The sequence below is a fragment of the Lithobates pipiens genome, unplaced genomic scaffold, assembly GCF_037356315.1.
Source record: "Lithobates pipiens isolate NorthernLeopardFrog02 unplaced genomic scaffold, aLitPip1_a1.2 Scaffold_1, whole genome shotgun sequence".
In the NCBI taxonomy this organism is placed as follows: Eukaryota; Metazoa; Chordata; class Amphibia; order Anura; family Ranidae; genus Lithobates; species Lithobates pipiens.
In genome coordinates this window covers 44,220,220-44,243,438 of record NW_027507685.1, presented here as the reverse complement: position 1 = coordinate 44,243,438, position 23,219 = coordinate 44,220,220, and the positions used below count along the sequence as shown (strand labels likewise).

The 23,219-nt window shown below is 41.8% G+C and overlaps 1 protein-coding gene across 1 annotated transcript in view; it reads left to right on the top strand.

The window, feature by feature from the left end:
- The window catches only part of VGLL1 (vestigial like family member 1), a 63,368-nt gene that overhangs the window by 17,446 nt on the left and 22,703 nt on the right, over positions 1 to 23,219 (top strand). Inside the window, exon 2 of the mRNA XM_077490423.1 lies at positions 10,305 to 10,538. Within this exon, the coding sequence (XP_077346549.1) occupies positions 10,325 to 10,538 (214 nt within the window). The 5' untranslated portion in view covers positions 10,305 to 10,324. The remainder of the gene's footprint in view (positions 1 to 10,304; positions 10,539 to 23,219) is intronic.

The window sequence follows — 23,219 nt, the reverse complement described above, 5'->3', positions numbered from 1 at the left end:
AAGGGCTATGATCAATTGCTATGTGCAGATTGAAATCAGGCAGGCCGTTACACTACAAAACATGAGACTTGGTGGGTAGTACAGGTCCCCACATTGTGCTTCTTACACACAAGACTGATCTCCATCTTCTTTGTACAATGAATATATATATATATATATATATATATATATATATATATAATTTTTTATGTGATTGAAAAGATGTGCTGTTCAGCCACTTTATTAGGTGCACCTGTTCAATTGCTTGAAATTAAAGTGGCCAGTCAGCCAATCACATGGCAGAAACTCAGTGCATTCAGGCATCTAGACATGGGGAAGACAACTTGCTGAAGTTCAAACCGAGGATCAGAATGGGGATTTAAATGACTTTGAACGTGGCATGGTTGTTGGTGCCAGACGGGCTGGTCTGAGCATTTCAAAAACTGCTGATTGACTGGTATTTTCACGCACAACTATTTGTAGGGTTTACAGGTCAGAAAAAGAGAAAATATCCAGCGAGAGGCAGTTGTGTGCACAAAATTGCCATGCTGATGTCAGAGGTCAGAGGAGAATGGGGAAACTGAGGCTACAATTCACACAGGCACCCCAAAATTGGTCAATAGAAGATTGGAAAAACATTGTCTGGTCTGATGAGTCTTGATTTAACCACTTTCAGACCGGACCATTTTGCTGGTAAATGACCAGAGGTCTTTTTACAATTTGGCACTGCGCTGCTTTAACTGGTAATTGCGCGGTCATGCAATGTTGTACCCAAACAAAATTTGCGTCCTTTTCTTCCCACAAATAGAGCTTTCTTTTGATGGTATTTGATTGCCTCTGCGATTTTTATTTTTTGCGATATAAACGTAAAAAGACCGCAAATTTTGAAAAAAAATGATATTTTCTACTTTTTGTTATTAGAAAAATCCAATAAACTCAATTTTAGTCATACATTTAGGCCAAAATGTATTCAGCCACATGTCTTTGGTAAAAAAAAAGTCAATAATTGTATATTTATTGGTTTGCGCAAAAGTTGTCACATCTACAAGCTAAGGTACGTTTTCTGGAATTTACGCAGCTTTTAGTTTACGACTGCCTATCTCATTTCTTGAGGTGCTAAAATGGCAGGGCAGTACAAAACCCCCCCAAATGACCCCATTTTGGAAAGTAGACCCCCTAAGGAAATTGATAAGTGGCATGTTGAGCCCATTGAATATTTTATTTTTTTGCCTCAAGCGATTGAATAATGACAAAAAAAATTTTTTTTTTTTTTTTTTACACAAAGTTGTCACTAAATGATATATTGCTCACACATGCTATGGGCATATGTGAAATGACACCCCAAAATAAATTCTGCTGCTTCTCCTGAGTACGGGGATACCACATATGTGGGACTTTTTGGGAGCCTAGCCGCGTACGGGGCCCCGAAAACCAAGCACCGCCTTCAGGCTTTCTAAGGGCGTAAATTTTTGATTTCACTTCTCACTACCTATTACAGTTTTGAAGGCCATAAAATGCCAAGATGGCACAAAACCCCCACAAATGACCCCATTTTAGAAAGTAGACACCCCAAGCTATTCGCTGAGAGGCATGTTGAGTCCATGGAATATTTTATATTTTGCCACAAGTTGCGGAAAAATTACAAACTTAAATTTTTTTTTATTTTTTTTCACAAAGTTGTCACTAAATGATATATTGCTCACACATGCTATGGGCATATGTGAAATGACACCCCAAAATAAATTCTGCTGCTTCTCCTGAGTACGGGGATACCACATGTGTGGGATTTTTTGGGAGCCTAGCCGCGTACGGGGCCCCGAAAACCAAGAACCGCCTTCAGGTTTTCTAAGGGCGTAAATATTTGACTTCACTCCTCACTACCTATTACAGTTTTGAAGGCCATAAAATGCCAAGATGGCACAAAACCCCCACAAATGACCCCATTTTAGAAAGTAGACACCCCAAGCTATTTGCTGAGAGGCATGTTGAGTCCATGGAATATTTTATATTTTGCCACAAGTTGCGGGAAAATTACAAACTTTTTTTTTTTTTTTTCACAAAGTTGTCACTAAATGATATATTGCTCACGCATGCCATGGGCATATGTGAAATGACACCCCAAAATAAATTCTGCTGCTTCTCCTGAGTACGGGGATACCACATATGTGGGACTTTTTGGGAGCCTAGCCGCGTACGGGGCCCCGAAAACCAAGCACCGCCTTCAGGCTTTCTAAGGGCGTTACAGTTTTGAAGGCCATAAAATGCCAAGATGGCACAAACCCCCCCAAATGACCCCATTTTGGAAAGTAGACACCCCTAAATTTAGGGGTACACTAGTGAGACTAGGTAATAAATGGCGGGTGCCCTGAAACTATAAAAAAATAACTAACCAACCAGCGTCACCTGTAACAGTTATATGGTGATCACTGGTGAAAGGGTTAACTAGGGGGCAATCAGGGGGCTTTATGCGGTAGTATATGGGGGTCCCTGGCGCTATAAAAAGCTGCGGTGAACCTAAATACCTACCTGCCTAACTAGCGTCACCTGTGACACTAATACAGCGATCAGAAAAATGATCGCTTATTAGGCTGGGTTCACACTGGAGCGATGTGGGAACGCCACGAATGCGCGGCGGGTTCCCGCATCGCATGCCTCCCGGCGGCAGTTCACACTGCCCTATGCGAACTGCTGGGAGGGTCAGTGAAATGTTAATGACACCCCCAGATCAGTTCGCATATCGCAGTGCGATCTGCAAACTCGGATCGCATGGTGTGAACACCCATGCGATCCGATTCTGCTGCGGACCAAAAAAAGGGTCCCGTGCGAGTTTGCGGCGGGTGCGACACGAATTCAGCCATACTATCTGTATGGCTGAACTCGAATCGCACAGAGATCGGATGTGATTTGCACTGCAGTGCGGTGCGAATCACATCCGTTCTCATAAACCGCTGCAATGTGAACCCAGCCTTAGTGACACTGGCGACGGGGGGTGATCACGGGGTTAAACCTTTATTGGGGGGGTTAGGGGGGTACCTTAGAACTAAAGGGGGCTAACCCTAACTGCCCTAACAGTTATTACAGTCACAAATGACACCCGCTGGGTGATCAGGGGGTTAAACCTTTATTAGGTAATAAATGGCGGGTGCCCTGAAACTATAAAAAAATAACTAACCAACCAGCGTCACCTGTAACAGTTATATGGTGATCACTGGTGAAAGGGTTAACTAGGGGGCAATCAGGGGGCTTTATGCGGTAGTATATGGGGGTCCCTGGCGCTATAAAAAGCTGCGGCGAACCTAAATACCTACCTGCCTAACTAGCGTCACCTGTGACACTAATACAGCGATCAGAAAAATGATCGCTTATTAGGCTGGGTTCACACTGGAGCGATGTGGGAACGCCACGAATGCGCGGCGGGTTCCCGCATCGCATGCCTCCCGGCGGCAGTTCACACTGCCCTATGCGAACTGCTGGGAGGGTCAGTGAAATGTTAATGACACCCCCAGATCAGTTCGCATATCGCATTGCGATCTGCAAACTCGGATCGCATGGTGTGAACACCCATGCGATCCGATTCTGCTGCGGACCAAAAAAAGGGTCCCGTGCGAGTTTGCGGCGGGTGCGACACGAATTCAGCCATACTATCTGTATGGCTGAACTCGAATCGCACAGAGATCGGATGTGACTTGCACTGCAGTGCGGTGCGAATCACATCCGTTCTCATAAACCGCTGCAATGTGAACCCAGCCTTAGTGACACTGGCGACGGGGGGTGATCACGGGGTTAAACCTTTATTGGGGGGGTTAGGGGGGTACCTTAGAACTAAAGGGGGCTAACCCTAACTGCCCTAACAGTTATTACAGTCACAAATGACACCCGCTGGGTGATCAGGGGGTTAAACCTTTATTAGGTAATAAATGGCGGGTGCCCTGAAACTATAAAAAAATAACTAACCAACCAGCGTCACCTGTAACAGTTATATGGTGATCACTGGTGAAAGGGTTAACTAGGGGGCAATCAGGGGGCTTTATGCGGTAGTATATGGGGGTCCCTGGCGCTATAAAAAGCTGCGTGAACCTAAATACCTACCTGCCTAACTAGCGTCACCTGTGACACTAATACAGCGATCAGAAAAAAGATCGCTTATTAGGCTGGGTTCACACTGGAGTGATGCGGGAACGCCACGAATCCGCGGCGGGTTCCCGCATCGCATGCCTCCCGGCGGTAGTTCACACTGCCCTATGCGAACTGCTGGGAGTGTCAGTGAAATGTTAATGACACCCCCAGATCAGTTCGCATATCGCAGTGCGATCTGCAAACTCGGATCGCATGGTGTGAACACCCATGCGATCCGATTCTGCTGCGGACCAAAAAAAGGGTCCCGTGCGAGTTTGCGGCGGGTGCGGCGGGTGCGGCGAATGGCTGAACTCGAATCGCACAGAGATCGGATGTGATTTGCACTGCAGTGTGGTGCGAATCACATTCGTTCTCATAAACCGCTGCAATGTGAACCCAGCCTTAGTGACACTGACGACGGGGGGTGATCACGGGGTTAAACCTTTATTGGGGGGGTTAGGGGGGTACATTAGAACTAAAGGGGGCTAACCCTAACTGCCCTAACAGTTATTACAGTCACAAATGACACCAATGCAAAAAAAAAAAAAATGACATTGGTGTCACTGTGACTGGGGGGCAGGGGTAATTGGGGGGGTGATCGGGGGGGTGTGAGTGTGCCTGGCATGTTCTACTGTGTAGTGTCGTGTTGGTGCAACTCACCGATCCTCTCTCCTCGGTGTCGGAACGAAAAATACCGACACGGAGGAGAGATTACATCACTTCCTCTCCTGTGTTTACATTACAGGAGAGGAAGTGATGTCACGGAGCATTTTCATTCGTCGGGAGCGATCGCGAGGGGGTGGCCATGAATGAATGGCCGTCCCCTCGTCCGGGATCGCTCCCGAATGAATACCGACCGCCGCGGGCACCGGGCGGGGGCCCGATCGGGCCCCCGACCCGCGGGAAGACAGGGACGTACATGTACGCCAATATGCCTGCCCGTGCCATTCTGTCGACGTACATCGTCGTGCGGCGGTCGGGAAGTGGTTAAGCTGCGACATTCAGCTGGTAGGGTCAGAATTTGGCATAAACTAGATTGTAAGCTCTAACGAGCAGGGCCCTCTGATCCCTCCTGTATCGATTCGTATTGTAAGTGTACTGTCTGCCCTCATATTGTAAAGCGCTGCGCAAACTGTTGGCGCTATATAAATCCTGAATAATAATAATAATAATAATAAACAACATGAAAGCATGCATCCATCCTGCCTTGTATCAACGGTTCAGGCTGGTGGTGGTAGTTTAATGGTGTGGGGGATATTTTCTTGGCATACTTTGGGCCCCTCAGTACCAGTTGAGCATTGTTTAAATGCCAGGGGTCCTGCCTGAGTATTGTTGCTGACCATGTCTATCCCTTTATGACTACAGTATACCTATCTTCTGATGGCTACTTCCAGCAGGAAAATGTCACAAAGCTCAAATCATCTCACCATTGGTTAACATGATAATGAGATCACTGTACTCCAGTGGCCCCCACAGTCACCAGATCTTAATCCAATAGAACATCTTTGGGAAATGGTGGAATGGTAGATTTAGATTATGGATGTGCAGCCGACAAATCTGCAGCAACTGCGTGATGCTATCATGTTAATATGGACCAAAATCCCTGAGGAATGTTAAATTCACCTTTGTTCAATTTTGGTTTCCTAATTTCCAGCTCCCCTATGTACCAATATAGCATTAATGTACTTCTTTTGCCAAAATAAAACAGCTTTCCATTTATTATAGGCACGCTTACCTCACTGTCTTTATGGCTGTTTCAAAACACTTCTCCATTACTTCTGCTTTACTTCCTGGACAGACTTTAGGTCATGACACAGGAAGGAGGTGACCAGCTGAGGGTAGATGATGCAGTGTGTGCGCTAATGGGGTCAGCTGGTCAACTCCTTCCTGTGTCATTGCCTAAAGTCTGTCCAGGAAGTAAGGCAGAAGTAATCAAGCACTGTTTTAAACCATCCATAAAGAGAGTGAGGTAGACGTGCCTATAATAAATGTAATGCTGTATTATTTTGGCAAAAGAAGTACATTAATGCTATATTGGTAAAAAGGGAGCTGGAATTTAGAAAAAATAAAAAAAGTGAACAAAGGTGAACTTATCCTTTGACCATTTGCTTACTGGGCACTTAAACCCCCTTCCTGCCCAGGCCAATTTTCAGCTTTCAGTGCTGTCACTCTTTGAATGACAATTGCACGGTCATGCCCCACTGTACCCAAATGAAAGTTTTATCATTTTTGTTTCTCAAATATAAAGATTTCCTTTGGTGGTATTTCATCACTGCTGGGTTTTTTATTTGTTGCTAAAAAAAATGAAAAAAAGTCAGAAATTTAAAAATTCGTAGTTTGTTATAAAATTTTGCAAACAGGTCACTTTTCTCCTTCATTGATGTGCGCTCATGAGGCTGTACTGATGGGCACTGATAGGCTGCACTGATAAGGTGTCACTAAGAGGTGGCACTGATGGGCAGCACTAATGGGCACTGGTAGGTGACACTGATAGGCAGCACTGATAGGGGGCACTGATGATGAGGCACTGAATGGTAGCACTGATGGGCACTAATAAGTGGCACTGATGGGCATTGATAGGTGGCACTGGTAGGCAGCATTGATATGCACTGGTACATGGCACTGGTGGGCACTGGCAGGTGGCACTGGTAGGCAGCATTGATATGCACTAGTACATGGCACTGGTGGTCACTGGCAGGTGGCACAGGTGGGCATTGCTTAGCAGCAGTGGGTGTCCATGTGCGGGACCGATTGTCCCTCTGACAGAAGCCGGTAATCGTTATCAGCTGTCATTGGCTGACAGCTGATCTTGTGGTAAGGGGCCCCTTACTCCAATCTGTGATCAGCCAAGTCACATTGACTCGCTGATCACAGAGCACGCCGCATACACCCCTGTGCTCATGAGCAGAAGGACATACATGGACCCTCTCCCAGCAATTTAGGCCCATGCTGTAGCCATCTTTCGGCTATAGCACGGGCAGGAAGAGGTTAAGCTGGCCATACAGTATACAATATGATTGTACAATCTCTATGCAATCTCCCTTAGCCCCTGTACACACGGTCGGAGATTCTGCCAACCAAATCCATCGGATTTTGTGCGTCGGATTTAGTCCGACGGATTGTGTCCGAAACTGTTGCATACACACGGTCGGACTAAGTTGTCGAAAAATCCGATCATTCAGAACGTGATGACGTAATTTCGTTACGATGAGACTACATTCAGGCTAGTAGCCAATAGCTTTGATGTAGGAATTTGATCTGAGCATGCGTGGCACTTGGTCCGATCAAATTTCGCTACACATGATCGGAGTATGTCCGATCGAACCAGTTGGTCGGGAAATATTTCCAACATGTTGGAAAATTGGGTCCGACGGATATTTGAACGGAATCAGTCCGATGCATACCACACACAGTCGGATTATCCGACGACACGGTCCGATAGGACACACCGTGTGTACAAGGGCTTAGACTTATCAAAAGTATTTAATGTGAGCACACATAAACAATTCATTACACAATTCAATTCAAATTAGGCAGGCCATTATGCTGCAAAGTTGATGATGGATCTAAAGGAAATTGTACAACCAGATTAAATAGTGTTTGGTCACCTTTACCATGCCAGTTTCCTGCATACAACCATTTATACTTACCAGAAAAGAAAACATACAATTTGCAGACCTTTATGATTTCAATCTGCACATGGTATTGGATCATAGCCCTGGAAAAGCTACCACAATACTGAGCTACATGTAGGTCACAGAACATTTTATGTTTGTGATTTTGAATGGGTGGATTGCTTAAATTGCTTTGCAGTGTTTACAATAGTGAAGGCTTTCTTCATATGTGAGATGAATTCCTTTATGTTATGAAGGACACCACAGCTCCTTTATATAGGATTTTATATGGATTGCTGTGCTACTCTTTCACATTTCCAAGATGAAATCAATCACAGCTGTGACTGTGGTGTGGTGTTTACACAAAAGTCAAGGATAAAGTTTAGATTATCCTCTAGAAATAAATTGTGAATAAATCAACATCTGACATTTCCTGACATTTTAAAGGGGACCTAAAACTGGGGATTTATATACAAACTGTGGTATTAGGGAAAAGTGTCAGGATGATCCATATCGAAAAATTACTTGTTAGGTTTCACTTAAAGATACAAAGGAAAAAATGAGATTTTCACGGTGCTTACAAGGACTGAAAGATAATTTTTAAAATCAAAATAGTATTTATTAACAGAAACAAAATTATTCAAATACATAAAATTGTATAGTCAATTACAAAAGCTTATTTAATAGCAGTGGGGTCCTAGAATCCAGCAGCGGAGGTGGTCTTTGCACACTATCCAGACATGTTTCGCCAGGTGGCTTCCTCAGGGGATGTGCAAGCTATTAGTAGATATATCAAACAAAAAAGGAAATTCTGGTAATTTGACCAATCATAATATTGCCACTTGTTAGGTTTATTGTTCTGGTGCTTAGCAGATATAGATAGAAGTGTGATCGATGGTATACTTGGAATAGCTGAAAGCCAAACTCTACTTTTCCCTCCACTCTCCTTCACCCACAACCACATTAAAAATGATCCCATATGATTTACCTTTTATCTTGAAGTCTTCTAGCTGCTCATCTTACATCATGGACCCTTCCTCTTCTCTTCCCTTGGTGGTGGTGGGTAGTTCTTATCACAGAGATCACTAGATGACTTGTGCTGTCCAGGAGTATTGTGAGCGTGGGCCAGCATGATGACGCGTCCCCATGGACTGTGTCTACAATGGCCTAGGATCACAGAGCTGAATGATGTTTAAAATCCAGGAGAGGATCAGTTCTTGATCAAGGGGCGATTTGTTTTTCGAGACAGAGCTGGTGTGAAGACAAGTATTGCCAGAGCTAATTTTTAAAAATTTTAATAATGCTGGACCAATGATTTGAGTCTTTTTTTTTTTTTAACTTTGAGTTGCACTTTAACTTGTATGGTACCAAGTCTCAAGGCTTTCACACAAGAAGAAAGATCTTCTAAAGCAGATTAAAACAATGCAAAAGCCACTCATGCCACCTTAGCAATCAACAGTGAAATAATCAATATTTTTCTAGATTATATTTATCTTGGCTTTGTAGCAAGAGGCTGAATACAGTCAGGGGGTCTTGCATGAAATTATCTGTGTAGAAGTTCTGTGTTTGGCAGAAGAATGCAAATCACTTACAAGTAACCACTGTCTAATGCCGCGTACACATGATCGGAATTCTTGTCGGAAAAAGCTCTGATGGTTTTCCCGACGGAATTCCGACAGAATTCGACTCAAGCTGTCTTGCCTACACACAGTCACATCAAATTCTGATCATTTATAACGCGGTGACGTACAACACGTACGACGTGACTAGAAAAAGGAAGTTCAATAGCCAATAGCTTCTGTCTCATAGTTGAATCTGAGCATGATTTTTGGCGTGTCGGAATTGCATACACATGATCAGAATTACCGATAGAAAGTTTTTCCGTCTAGAAAATTGAAAACATGTTATAAATTTTTGGCTGGCGGAAATTTGGACAGCTAAATTTCGATGGAGCATACACACGGTCGCATTTTCCGATGAAAAGCTCTCATCTGTCTTTTTCTGGACGGAATTCCGATCGTGTGTACGCGGCATAAGATTTGAATTCACTCACTTTGTAGAGATTTATTTTTAATTTCTGAAGACTCTTTGGGACTCATAGTGTACAAACTTTCTAGTATCCATGAATAGCAATAATGTGGCCTACACTGTGTTCCCAAAATTGTATTCCCCCATACATTGCTAATTTGAGTGATATGCTATTTTTCTTATTCGGTTCATTACCAAATTCCTTGTGAAGCTCATCAAATGTTATCATGGGTTCACAGCTTTTTCACACAGTTTATATACCCCCCCCCCCTTTTTTTTACCATCTTTTGGCCCAGTGATACACAGGGCTCACATGAACACAGTAACCACCATAGACAGTTTGTATACATTGGCGATTTTGGATTGAAGCTGCACCTTCTACCTTTAGAAACTCAGGTGATAGAATCTACACAACCTGACAATACTTTATTTTTTTAAATGTCTATGTGATGGGACCATGCAGGGCAAGACTGCCGGGCCAAAGTATCTGTTGTGAATGAACCCTTATATTATGAATTATGAAGAGAGTGTGCACTGCTTTGTATTAATTTTTTTTTTTTTTAACAGACACTGACTGTTGTTAAGACATGGAAGAACTGAGGAAGAGCCCTGTGGAATATAGGAGTAAAGAGCCGCCAGTGAAGACCACAGAAATAGGCTCACGTTGTGTAGTTTTCACATATTATCAGGGGGACATTAACAGTGTGGTTGACGAGCACTTCTCCAGAGCATTAAGGAATACAAAAGACCCTCAAGACTTAAGTACAAAAAATAGAAGTGATGACTTTCTTCCAAAAAACAGTACGTTTTGGAGAACTCTCATTAACGTATTTATTTTTTGTAGTTTTATAGTACCAGCATATTAAAAAGCACTTTTGATGTTTGTTTCAGACCATTCCTCCTACAGTATACTGTCCCTAGTGTACACAGAATAAGAATAGTGTGGTTAGATGGCAACCTACCTGTACCTCTTAGTGAAGTGTGGGTACACAAACATAAGGAGAAATGTATTCTCTGCACAGATAGCATCCTTGGTGGGAAACAAACCCACAACCTCAGTACTGAATACATCACATAGCCGCTTTTCAGCCTCAGTACTGGAGAAAAAAAATTCTCACTTTTTGAGCGTTCTGGTTGGTGGAATGTGTTCTTTGAAAGAATATGAATGTCTCTATGTATAATCAACTGAAGTGTGTATAATGTCAAGGTTAAGGATGAGCCGAACACCCCCCGGTTCGGTTCCCACCAGAACCTGGGAACAGACCTAAACTTCGTGTGAACTTTAGAACCCTATTAAAGTCTATGGGACTCGAACGTTCAAAATCAAAAGTACTAATTTTAAAGGCTAATATGCAAGCTATTGTCCTAAAAAGTGTTTGGGGACCTGGGTCCTGCCCCAGGGGACATGTATCAATGCAAAAAAAGTTTTAAAAACGGACGGTTTTTTCAGGAGCAGTGATTTTAATAATGCTTAAAGGGAAACAATAAAAGTGTAATATTCCTTTAAATTTCGTACCTGGGGAGTGTGTATAGTATGCCTGTAAAGGGGCGCATGTTTCCCATGCTTAGAACTGTCCCTGCACAAAGTGTAATTTCTGCAGGAAAAAAAGTCATTTAAAAGCACTTGCGGCTATAATGAAATGTCGGTTCCCGGTAATACAGAGAACAGTCATTGAAAGTCATTGATAAAAAAAAAAAAAGCATGGGGTTCCCCCAAATTCAGTTACCAGGCCCTTTAGGTCTGGTATGGATATTAATGGGAACCCCACATCAAAAAAAATGACGGGGGGTTCCCCCAAATATCCGTACCAGAAACTTCAGGTCTGTTATGGATTTTAAGGGGAACTCCATGCCAATTATTTTTTTTAAAATGGCGTGGAGTTCCGCCCAAAAATCCATACCAGACCCTTTATCCGAGCACGCAACCTGGCAGGCCGCAGGAAAAGATGGGGGGAGAGAGAGTGCCCCCCCTCCTGAACCGTACCAGGTCACATGCCTGGTTCGAATTCGCCGCGAACACCCCAAATTGTTCGCTGTTCGGCAAACAGGCGAACAGGCAATGTTTGAATTCGAAGCTCATCCCTAGTCAAGGTACATAAGACATTATCATTCTTATGTAAAAGAGCTAGCAGTACCATACAAGAAAAGTAATAGTACCTGTAGTTTTTATGGGTGTCTCTCTGGATATTAATTAAAGGATAATTAAATCCAAAGTACAAAAAACACTATTATTCACATACAAAAAACTATTAGTAATATATATATATATATATATATATATATATATATATATATATATATATATATATATATATATATACAGTGCCTTGCGAAAGTATTCGGCCCCCTTGAACTTTTCAACCTTTTGCCACATTTCAGGCTTCAAACATAAAGATATAAAATTTAAATTTTTTGTGAAGAATCACCAACAAGTGGGACACAATTGTGAAGTGGAACGAAATCTATTGGATATTTTAAACTTTTTTAGCAAATAAAAAACTGAAAAGTGGTGTGTGCAAAATTATTCGGCCCCTTTACTTTCAGTGCAGCAAACTCACTCCAGAAGTTCAGCGAGGATCGCTGAATGATCCAATGTTGTCCTAAATGACTGATGGTGATAAATAGAATCCACCTGTGTGTAATCAAATCTCTGTATAAATGCACCTGCTCTGTGATAGTCTCAGGGTTCTGTTGAAAGCGCAGAGAGCATCATGAAGACCAAGGAACACACCAGGCAGGTCCGTAATACTGTTGTGGAGAACTTTAAAGCCGGATTTGGATACAAAAAGATTTCCCAAGCTTTAAACATCCCAAGGAGCACTGTGCAAGCGACCATTTTGAAATGGAAGGAGTATCAGACCACTGCAAATCTACCAAGACCTGGCCGTCCCTCTAAACTTTCAGCTCAGACAAGGAGAAGACTGATCTGAGATGCAGCCAAGAGGCCCATGATCACTCTGGATGAACTGCAGAGAACTACAACTGAGGTGGGAGAGTCTGTCCATAGGACAACAATCAGTCGTACACTGCACAAATCTGGCCTTTATGGAAGAGTGGCAAGAAGAAAGCCATTTCTCAAAGATATCCATAAAAAGTCTCGTCTAAAGTTTGCCACAAGCCACCTGGGAGACACACCAAACATGTGGAAGAAGGTGCTCTGGTCAGATGAAACCAAAATCGAACTTTTTACCCACAATGCAAAGCGATATGTTTGGCGTAAAAGCAACACAGCTCATCACCCTCAACACACCATCCCCACTGTCAAACATGGTGGTGGCAGCATCATGGTTTGGGCCTGCTTTTCTTCAGCAGGGACAGGGAAGATGGTTAAAATTGAGGGGAAGATGGATGCAGCCAAATACAGGACCGTTCTGGATGAAAACCTGTTGGAGTCTGCAAAAGATTTGAAACTGGGACGGAGATTTATCTTCCAACAAGACAATGATCCCAAACATACAGCAAAATCTACAAAGGAATGGTTCAAAAATAAACATATCCAGGTGTTAGAATGGCCAAGTCAAAGTCCAGACCTGAATCCAATCGAGAATCTGTGGAAAGAGCTGAAAACTGCTGTTCACAAACGCTCTCCATCCAACCTCACTGAGCTTGAGCTGTTTTGCAAGGGAGAATGGGCAAGAATTTCAGTCTCTCGATGTGCAAAACTGATAGAGACATACCCCAAGCGACTTGCAGCTGTAATCGAAGCAAAAGGTGGCTCTACAAAGTATTAACGCAAGGGGGCCGAATAATTTTGCACGCCCCACTTTTCATTTTTTTATTAGTTAAAAAAGTTAAAAAAATCCAATAGATTTCGTTCCACTTCACAATTGTGTCCCACTTGTTGGTCATTCTTCACAAAAAATAAAATTTTTATATCTTTATGTTTGAAGCCTGAAATGTGGCAAAAGGTTGAAAAGTTCAAGGGGGACGAATACTTTCGCAAGGCACTGTATATATATATATATATATATATATATAACGATGTAACAGTACCTGTATTGTACTTACTGTTGTAGTTATATTTTCAGCAAAATGCACAGATTGGATTACCCAAACAGCGAACAAACAGTGCATAACATTTTCCAAACTATCACAGTGCAAATCAATCTCTTGGTTAAGAGTACCCAGTACAAACTAAATTATTTAATCCCATAAAGGGCCCTGATTTGGGACTTCTGCAGACCTCGTACATCAATCCAACTATGAGTTAAGTCCAATGAGCTGCATGACACCTCCTGGGCTGATCTCTAATATTTATATCTGGCAGGTTTGCTCTTCTAGAGTTACACTCAAGACACTTCGGGCTGTGAGAGAGGAGAAAGGCACACGGAGCAGCTATCCCCATCCCTCCCCTCTGCTGCCCATTCAGAGAAGTCTTTGAATTTTGTGAATGTGTTCACATAATACCAAGGCTTCTGTGAATGGGCAGGAGGAAGGGAAGGACAGGCAGAACAGCTGCAGCAATGTGTCTGTTTAAGAGGTATAGCTCAGAATGATCTATAAGAATGATCTATAAGACAGCAGTAGCTGTCTTCCAGGAGTACTATAAAGCTGTCAGATTATATAAATAATAGAGCTAAGCCCAGGAGGTGCCATGCACCTTGCTGGACTTAACTCATATTGTGCCTTCGTTTTTTTTTTTTTACAATTGAGATGAATTACTGGAATTCAGTTTTAAAAACAATTACCGTGGTAAATTAAGTAGACAGAGTGATGGTTACCCCACTCGCTGATATCTAACATTTGTAACATTTAATGCTGTGTATCTATATAACAGCCAAAGTACCTCTTCCACTGGGTTACTATACATGTACTCCACATATAGAGCAGAAAAAAAGAAGTGTGTGTATTTATGCATACAGGATTGTTGAATGTGGAACATTAAAAAAGCGTTTTTGTTTCTATTTTTAATACATATAAAGATAGATCACTTTCAATACTCACTTTGCCATGTGCCGAGACTTTCTCCAGAAACTACTGGTACTGCAAAAATACTGGTCACAGTGCAGTACCCTTGCTACCTGGAGATGACACACCAGGGTGTCATGGCACCCTAGTTGAGAAACACTGCTTTAGGGAAAGCATGGGAACTTTTTTTTAAACATTTTTATATTGAGATATGGGGGAATCTATCTCAGTATTATACCCTGTACACACGGTCGGACTTTCCGACGGAAAATGTGCAATCGGATCGTGTGTGGGCTCCATCTGACTTTTATCCATCGGAATTTCCAACACACAAAGTTTGAGAGCTGGATCTAAAATTTTCCGACAACAAAATCCGTTCCTTTAAATTCCGATCACGTGTAGACAATTCTGACGGAAAAAAAGTGCCACGCATGCTCAGAATAATTTACGAGACGAAAGCTATTGGCTTCTGCCCTCTTTATAGTCCCATCATACGTGTTGTACATCACCTCTTTCTGAACGATCGGATTTTCCGACAACTTTGTGCGACCGTGTGTATGCAAGACAAATTTGGGCCAAAATCCGTTGGAAAAAGTACGACGGATTTTGTCGTCAGAATGTCCGACCGTGTGTGCAGGGCATTAGTAACATTTTCCAGTGAGTTCACAAGGGTTGGCCCACTTTTATTGAAAAATAAAGTCGAACACAACACAGTTGCCCTTGCAAGTGGATTTCCACCATCTCAACCTAAATGGAAAAATAATATTAGGCCACCTGCTTTCTTCTCGCAGCACCACTACTCAGCTTTAAACTTTTTCCTTTTGGCTGGACCTTCAGACCCTGTCACGCAACACCTCTGTGTTCATATGCTTCTCTGTCAGCTCTCCCGAGTCACAGACTTTTAGGCTATTTCTGTCCTCTAAACTTGTTTAGTCATCTTGACTCTCTCAGTCCTCTAGACTTGCTCGATCGCCTCAAATTTCTCAGTCCTCTGGGCAAGGAACCTCCTTACTCCACTTTCCTTTTCTGAGGCACGGTGTCAGGGACTGGTATGTGGGCAAACACAGAGGGGTAGGGGCGGGAAAGAGGAGCAGATCAAGCCCACTCTCTTCTCCCGTCTGTATTTGGGGGGGGGGGGGGGGGTTGTTGTGCTGGCTCTGTTCAGTGTGAAAGAGAGTGTAACAGACACTCTCGGCTTCGACAACTGCAACCAGCAACCCTGCTAGGAAGCCATAGCCTAGTCTGAATAATGTGTCCAGGTTTCAGGCAGTTTGAAACCCGGACACATGATTCCAAACTCGAACTGTCCGGGTGAATCCTGGACAGGTGGCAACCCTAATCTCCTGAGTTGAGTACACCTGTCCCAAACTTATGAACTATGCACCCGCACTTATAGCCTGCCACTCCCCAGCAAGACCGGGACACTGGAGGCTTTTTTCCTTTCAAAGGTTTTGAAGTCTCCAAACTCTGCAACTTAATCCAGAAATTACAAAATCAGGAGAAACCTGAGAAAAACGGATTTCTCTGCTCAAAATCGACATTCGAAAGCCCAGCACACTGTATTTGTGCAGATCCTGTGTCACTTTTGCCTAATTTTACACAGTGGTAGGGCCTCACACCGTCACATATGTTTAGTTTTTTTCATCAGGTCTAGAGTTAAAGTGGTTCTAGAACCCTTACATATTACCTAGTGAAGTGAAGCCTCGGGTCATATACAGAGATGAAAGAAATCTTTCTACTTCCTCAACCGACTGTAGAGACTTTTAAAGAACACAGATCAAAGGATTTTCTCAGATCTAGCAGGCAGGGGACGGAGGTCTAACATCACACACACACACTAGAGAGCTAAAGCACAGAATTCTCTGATATCTGAGTAGAGGGAATAGACATCCCCACCCCCACCACATGTTGCCATAGAAAATCATGCAAAGCTGAGGCTATGAGACACATGCTGTTTGCTGGAGGAGGTGCAGCTTGTCTCCCTCGGCTGTTGTGCCCGCTTAGATTTTTTTCAGTGACTCACGCAGAGGGATCAGAGAGGATTCAGGCTAGTACACACTATAAAGGAATGTACTTTGTTCATTTCTCAAGGCCGAGGTTTACAACTACTTTAAACTGGCCATAGATTTCTTTCTTTTTTTTTTATTTGGCCAGCTGGCTGATCGATTAAAAAAGCAATGGATTCCCCCCTCCAACCAAGCGTGATGGATGGGGGAATCCTCCCCGCTGAGACATTGTATTCTGACAGCGGCAACACTAGCTGTAGCCACCGATTGAGAAACATTTTCCAACATTCCCATTCTACAGAAGTCGATTGTTAGATCTAAGCGGGAGCAGCCACACATGGATTGAAATTCAGACGGTTCTTGCTGAACCTGCTGAATTTCTATCCATCTACAATCAGCTTCTGATTTCCAATAAACCATTGAGAGTGATCTTTAGAATCTTTAGAAATGAACATTTTCTAGTCAAATACAGTGGTACCTTGGATTACGAACATAATTTCTTCCAGAAGAATGCTTTTAATCCAAAGCAGTCATATATCAAAGTGAGTTTCCCCATAGGAGTCAATGGAAACTCAGATAATTCATTCCATAGTGACTGTTATTGTATGCAGAGGTGGGGGGGGGCACCGGAGACACTCGGAGCCACCCAGATGCACTTGGAGGCACTCAGAGAGGCTCAAAGACACTCAGGAACGGAGTGTTTCAGAGTGTCTCTGATCGGCTCTGTGTGTCCCTAGCACCTCCGCATGCACCTCTGGCTCAATGTGGTACTGCATACCCCAGAGGCTTAAGGCTGGGTTCACACTAGTCCGGTGCGAATTCCTGCTCCAGTTTCTCTGCGAAGAGAAAAAGCAGCTGTTCAGCGGTTCCTCTCCATTGTAGCTGTGGATCAGCTGACCTGGGAGAGGGGGGAAGTGTAGTGAAGAGGAGGAGAGAACTTGTGTTCAGAACGGAACGCATGGATGCATTCCCATAGAAAATTATGTGCCTGCAATTCGCACTGCAATGCCTAGAAAATGCATACGTTTTCTGGACAATGCGGAGTGCGAATGCAATGCACATATGTGAACCAGATTCATTCAAACAAATGGATTTTAAAATGTTCTGTGAATTGGATGCGGAATAAGCCATGCTTGAAAACCGAGTCAGGATTTTTTTAAAATAATAGTTTGTATTGCTGTAGTCTCTTAAAAAAGGTTTTAAGTAGAAAAAATATTTTATATAAAAACGTCACTAGAACAATTGATCTATATAGCAGGAATTTATATTGTACCAGAGTACATAGATACTGACGCAACCAAAAGTGCTGGACACTGAAGATTCTAGCAATGGCTGTAAGGTTTGATTTAATAGATGGGCTGATGGTATTATAACATTTAGATGTTAAATATAAGCCAGCAAAAGGGAGTAAAACATTGCTTAACATGTTTAGTTTTGTGTTAGTACATTAACCGCTTAACCACTTCAGCCCTGGACCATTTTGCTGGCCAAAGACCAGACCACTTTTTGCGATTCGGCACTGCATCGCTTTAACTGACAATTGCGCGGTCATGCGACGTGGCTCCCAAATAAAATTGACGTCCTTTTTTTCCCACAAATGGAGCTTTCTTTTGCTGGTATTTGATCACCCCTGCGGTTTTTATTTTTTGCGCTATAAACAAAAATAGAGCGACAATTTTGAAAAAAACTCATTATTTTTTACTTTTTGTTATCATAAATATCCCCCAAATATATATATAAAAAAAAAATTTTTCCCTCAGGTTAGGCCGATACGTATTCTTCTACATATTTTTGGTAATAAAAAAAATCGCAATAAGCGTTTATTGATTGGTTTGCGCAAACGTTATAGCGTTTACAAAATAGGGGATAGTTTTATGGCATTTTTATTAATATTTTTTTTTTACTAGTAATGGCGGCGATCAGAGATTTTTATTGTGACTGCTACATTATGGTGGACACATTGGACATGTTTGACACATTTTTGGGACCATTGTCATTTATACAGCAATCACTGCTATATAAATGCAGTGATTCCTGTGTAAATTACACTGGCAGTGAAGGGGTTAACCAGTGGGTGGCAGTGTAGGGGGTTAAGTGTTCCTAGGGGTGCGTTACTAACTGTTGGGGGCTGGGCTTTCTTTTAGTGAACACTGATCTCTGCTCCAATCACATGGAGCAGAGATCAGCGTCACTAGTTGCTAGGCAGAACGGGGAGATGCTGTTTACAACGGCATCTCTCCGTTCAGCCGCCCCGTGAGACGATCGCTGGTATTCCCGCGGCGATTGAGTCCACGGGACCCGCGACCGGACTCACGGGGGTCCCGACCAGTGCGCTATTACCAAAAATATGTAGAAGAATACGTATCAGCCTAAACTGAGTAAAATAATATTTTTTTATGTATTTTTGGGGATATTTATTATAGCAAAAAGTTACAAATATTGCATTGTTTTCAAAATTGTTGCTCTATTTTTGTTTATAGCGCAAAAAATAAAAACCGCAGAGGTGATCAAATACCACCAAAAGAAAGCTCTATTTGTTGGAAAAAAAAGGACGCCAATTTTGTTGGGGAGCCATGTCGCATGACCGTGCAATTGTCAGTTAAAGCGACGCAGTGCCGAATCGCAAAAGGGGGCTTGGTGCTTTGGCTGCAAAATGGTCTGGGGCTTAAGTGGTTAAGCAGTTAGAAAATGATTAGTGGTTGATCTGTCCTGTAAATGCAGAGAAAAATAAACCAAAAGGCGTATGAAGAAAACTCATATCCAGAATTCTGACATGTATTAGATGCATTCACTTATCAGAATACAATTTTTTTTATCATAGTGGTATCATAGCACAGCGGCTTCTATTTTTATGTAGTGTGACAGAGATATGTATGATACTAGTGTACTGGTAATTAGTCACAAACCACAGCTCCAATTGGCAGACATTTAGTTATGCTTCCTATAGGCTTTTGTCATGAGAATTTACTATCAATTGGGACATCTGTGGAAGATTAATTTAGACTCAAAATCTGTTAAATAGCGCATATGCAAATTTTGCTATGCATATAAATTATGACTAAGCAAGAGTTCCAGATCTTGAAAACTGTTAATAAAGGGTAATACATTACTGAGCTATGTCAGGTCTTTACATTTCTTCCGATTTGTTGAGGATTTCAACTTCTGCACTGAATTTTTAAACATAATTACCTGCTGCCTGCAGTTTGGCTGTCTGCAATGGGATTTCTAATAAAACAAAACGATTTTATGTAGTTACAACTTCGACTGAAGCGCCAAAATGGAATCTACGTGAAATTATTTGGGTGAAAACAGCTGCAACACTTAAAATATGGTCAGTACTAAAAATAAAATAAGTAAACGATAGTGCTGCGCTATAATCAATTGCCCACACTATAATAAAGTGCAATGTGCTACTAGTGCAAATAAACTACAGTGCAAACTCCAAGGCCGTCAAGACCGTTAGAATATGGTCAGTACCAAAAATAATATATGAAATAAATAATAGTAATAGTACTAAATAGTACTAAAAATAATATAAGTAAATGATAGTGTTGCACTATAATCAATTGCCCACAATCTAATAAAGTGCAATGTGCTACTAGTGCAAAATAAACTACAGTGCAAACTCCAAGACCGTCAAGGAAAACACATCACTAAATAATCCAACTCGACCTTACAAAGCCTTAATAGGTTGTACAAATTACTGTGCCAACATAAACATAAAAAAAAAAACTAAAGTGTCTAGTGCAAAACATACGTCAAAATAAAGTGCACTAGTGCTGATGTGAAAAATAAATAAATATATAAATCAATAATTAAAAATAGTAACACGTGCAAATATTGCTATATATTGATAAGGAACAATATATATATATATATATATATATATATATATATATATATATATATATATATATATATATGCAGTACTACAAATGAGAAAAGTGCAAATAGTGCAATTAATGCGCTAGCAATCATGTATGGATACTTATACACACAGTGATTGCAAACATCAAATGAGTGATCCTAAATTAGGTCTTTAAGCCAGGACTCATGAATCAGCTGTGCCTTTATAATTAAAAAAATAGACATACATCCAACTCCTAAGTAGTATAAAGTCACGATTGTTTCAAAGAACCATGCAGCCAACTTGTGCGTTATCATATAACATTACAATGAGCAAGTCATCTTCAGATATTAAATAGTCAATATTGCCCAGAAAGAAGATTCAGACACAATCTGCTGATCTTGCACTCATGGGTAGATGGAGGCTTCCAGGGGAGAGAAAATAAAAGAAATCATTGTGCAATGCTGCAGTAGATAGGTGGCTAGAGAACTTCAATCTTATCCACTCACATAAACAGGGGATATCAAGCGCTTTTACAATAATACAGTCAGACACCGCCGCTGAACCATCTAGGAGGCTCTTGTGTCTATCACAGACTCTGCCTACACGTTACGTCACAGACACGTGACTTTTTCAAGGGTTATCTGGACACCCTAGACCAGTGATGGCGAACCTTGGCACCCCAGATGTTTTGGAACTACGTTTCCCATGATGCTCATGCACTCTGCAGTGTAGTTGGGCATCATGGGAAATGTAGTTACAAAACATCTGGGGTGCCAAGGTTCGCCATCACTGCCCTAGACGCTTGTTATATATTTTGCGGCCGTGTGTGAGAATGCATAGTCACGGCAATCGGTGGGCAGCGGACGAATATCATCATTCCACTTACAGCGCTACAAAATACAGTGACTTTATTCAACTAACAGTTAAAACATCTATAATAAAGCATATTTAAAAACAGGAGTGCACATTACCCTGTACTGATATATTAGTAAGAAATAGCTAAATACACCTTAAGGGGAAAAGAAAAAAACTCCCTCCACTGGGCAATATGGCGAAAAGCACCCAAACTCAGATAATACTATACATATTAAGGGGAGCTCCCTCCAATGGACGATACAAAAACGACCATTCGGAATAGATTCATGTAGCTGAATGCACATTGGGTGACAGGCCTTCGAATGAGCAAAACAGGAATATTCAACCTAAATAAATCTATATATCCATACTATGTGCATTCAGAGAGGACTCCTCCAATAGACCATAGAGGGGAAATGACACAGGGGACTCAATACATGCTTTATAACCCTATCAATATCCCTATGTCAGTCGTCTGAATCAATACATAGCATTGATGATAAACAATGATGGTTATAAGAAGGGATGAGTGAATCTGCCCAGGTTCTTGTGGAGTTTACAGAATTCTGCCTGGAATATGTAAATTCTAGGAGGGTAAATTTTGATTTGATCAAAGATTGTATGGTTCAGGGCAGTGGTAAACAAAGTCTTACTTTGGAAGTTTGCAGTCAGGGTGTCCAAGCTGAGGTGTCCTCCCACACACCAATAGACAAACGGTCATCAAATAAAAGCAGCCGACAACTTCATACCATCAAGCGTATTTATTTTCAAGCCTTCACAGTGAGTACAGTCAGCAGCAGACTAGGTACGGCGGTGAACAAGGCTTATCGCCGAAACTAGTCTGCACTGTCATGAGAGACATTTTACGAAGTAAACAAAAAACCTAAATTGAATGCTGTACAGCAGGGAGGGGGTCCTTTTTGATTGAAATTCTGGAGTGACACGGGAAAAAAAACATAAATTCTTTAAAATACATGCTGGAGAGATGCCTTCAAGCCTTCAAGCCGTATGCGGTGTTACAGAACAGTACAATTTTCACAGACAGCATCAGCGACACTGTATTCTGCCATTATTTATTTTTGTTTGGGTAACTGATATTTTTAACTTTTATATTTACCTTGGCTAAATATAACAGTAACAACCCAATATGATAAATTTTAACTGGAAAAATTGCCCTTTTTGATAGTTTTGGCTGCAATACCTGATTTTTTTTTATGAAGTATTAATATACCTAAATTAAAAGTGGTGGAAATAGTAGACAAACATTTCTGTTTGGAATTTATTCCTGTTTGTAACACCATTACGTAGATTTTTCCTCACTTCCTGTTCCTGTGACACCCATACAAGGAATGCTGGGAGTGGTGTTCACTGGGACAGGAAGGAACGGACAGCAATAAAACAAAATTGTCAGACGCTCTAAGCCTTCCTCACTCAATCAAATTGTCTGTGTCCCCATTGAAGTGATTTCCTTTCAGTTCCTCTACTGTCAGAAAGTGGAAGAAAATTTCTCTAATGCCACGTACACGCGATCGGAATTTTGGTTGGAAAATTCCGACAGGATTTCGCTCAAGCTGTCTATCATACACACGGTCACACCAAATTCCAACCATCAAGAATGCAGTGACGTACAACACGTAGGAGGGGACTAGAAAAAGGAAGTTCAATACCCAGTAGCCAATAGCATCCATCTCGTAGTTGAATCTGAGCATGCACGATTTTTGGAGTGTCGGAATTGCATACACACGATCAGAATTTCCGATAGAAAGTTTTTCCGTCAGGGAAATTGAAAACATGCTATCAAATTTTTGCTGGCGGGAATTCGGACAGCTAAATTCCGATGGAGTATGCACATGGTCGCATTTT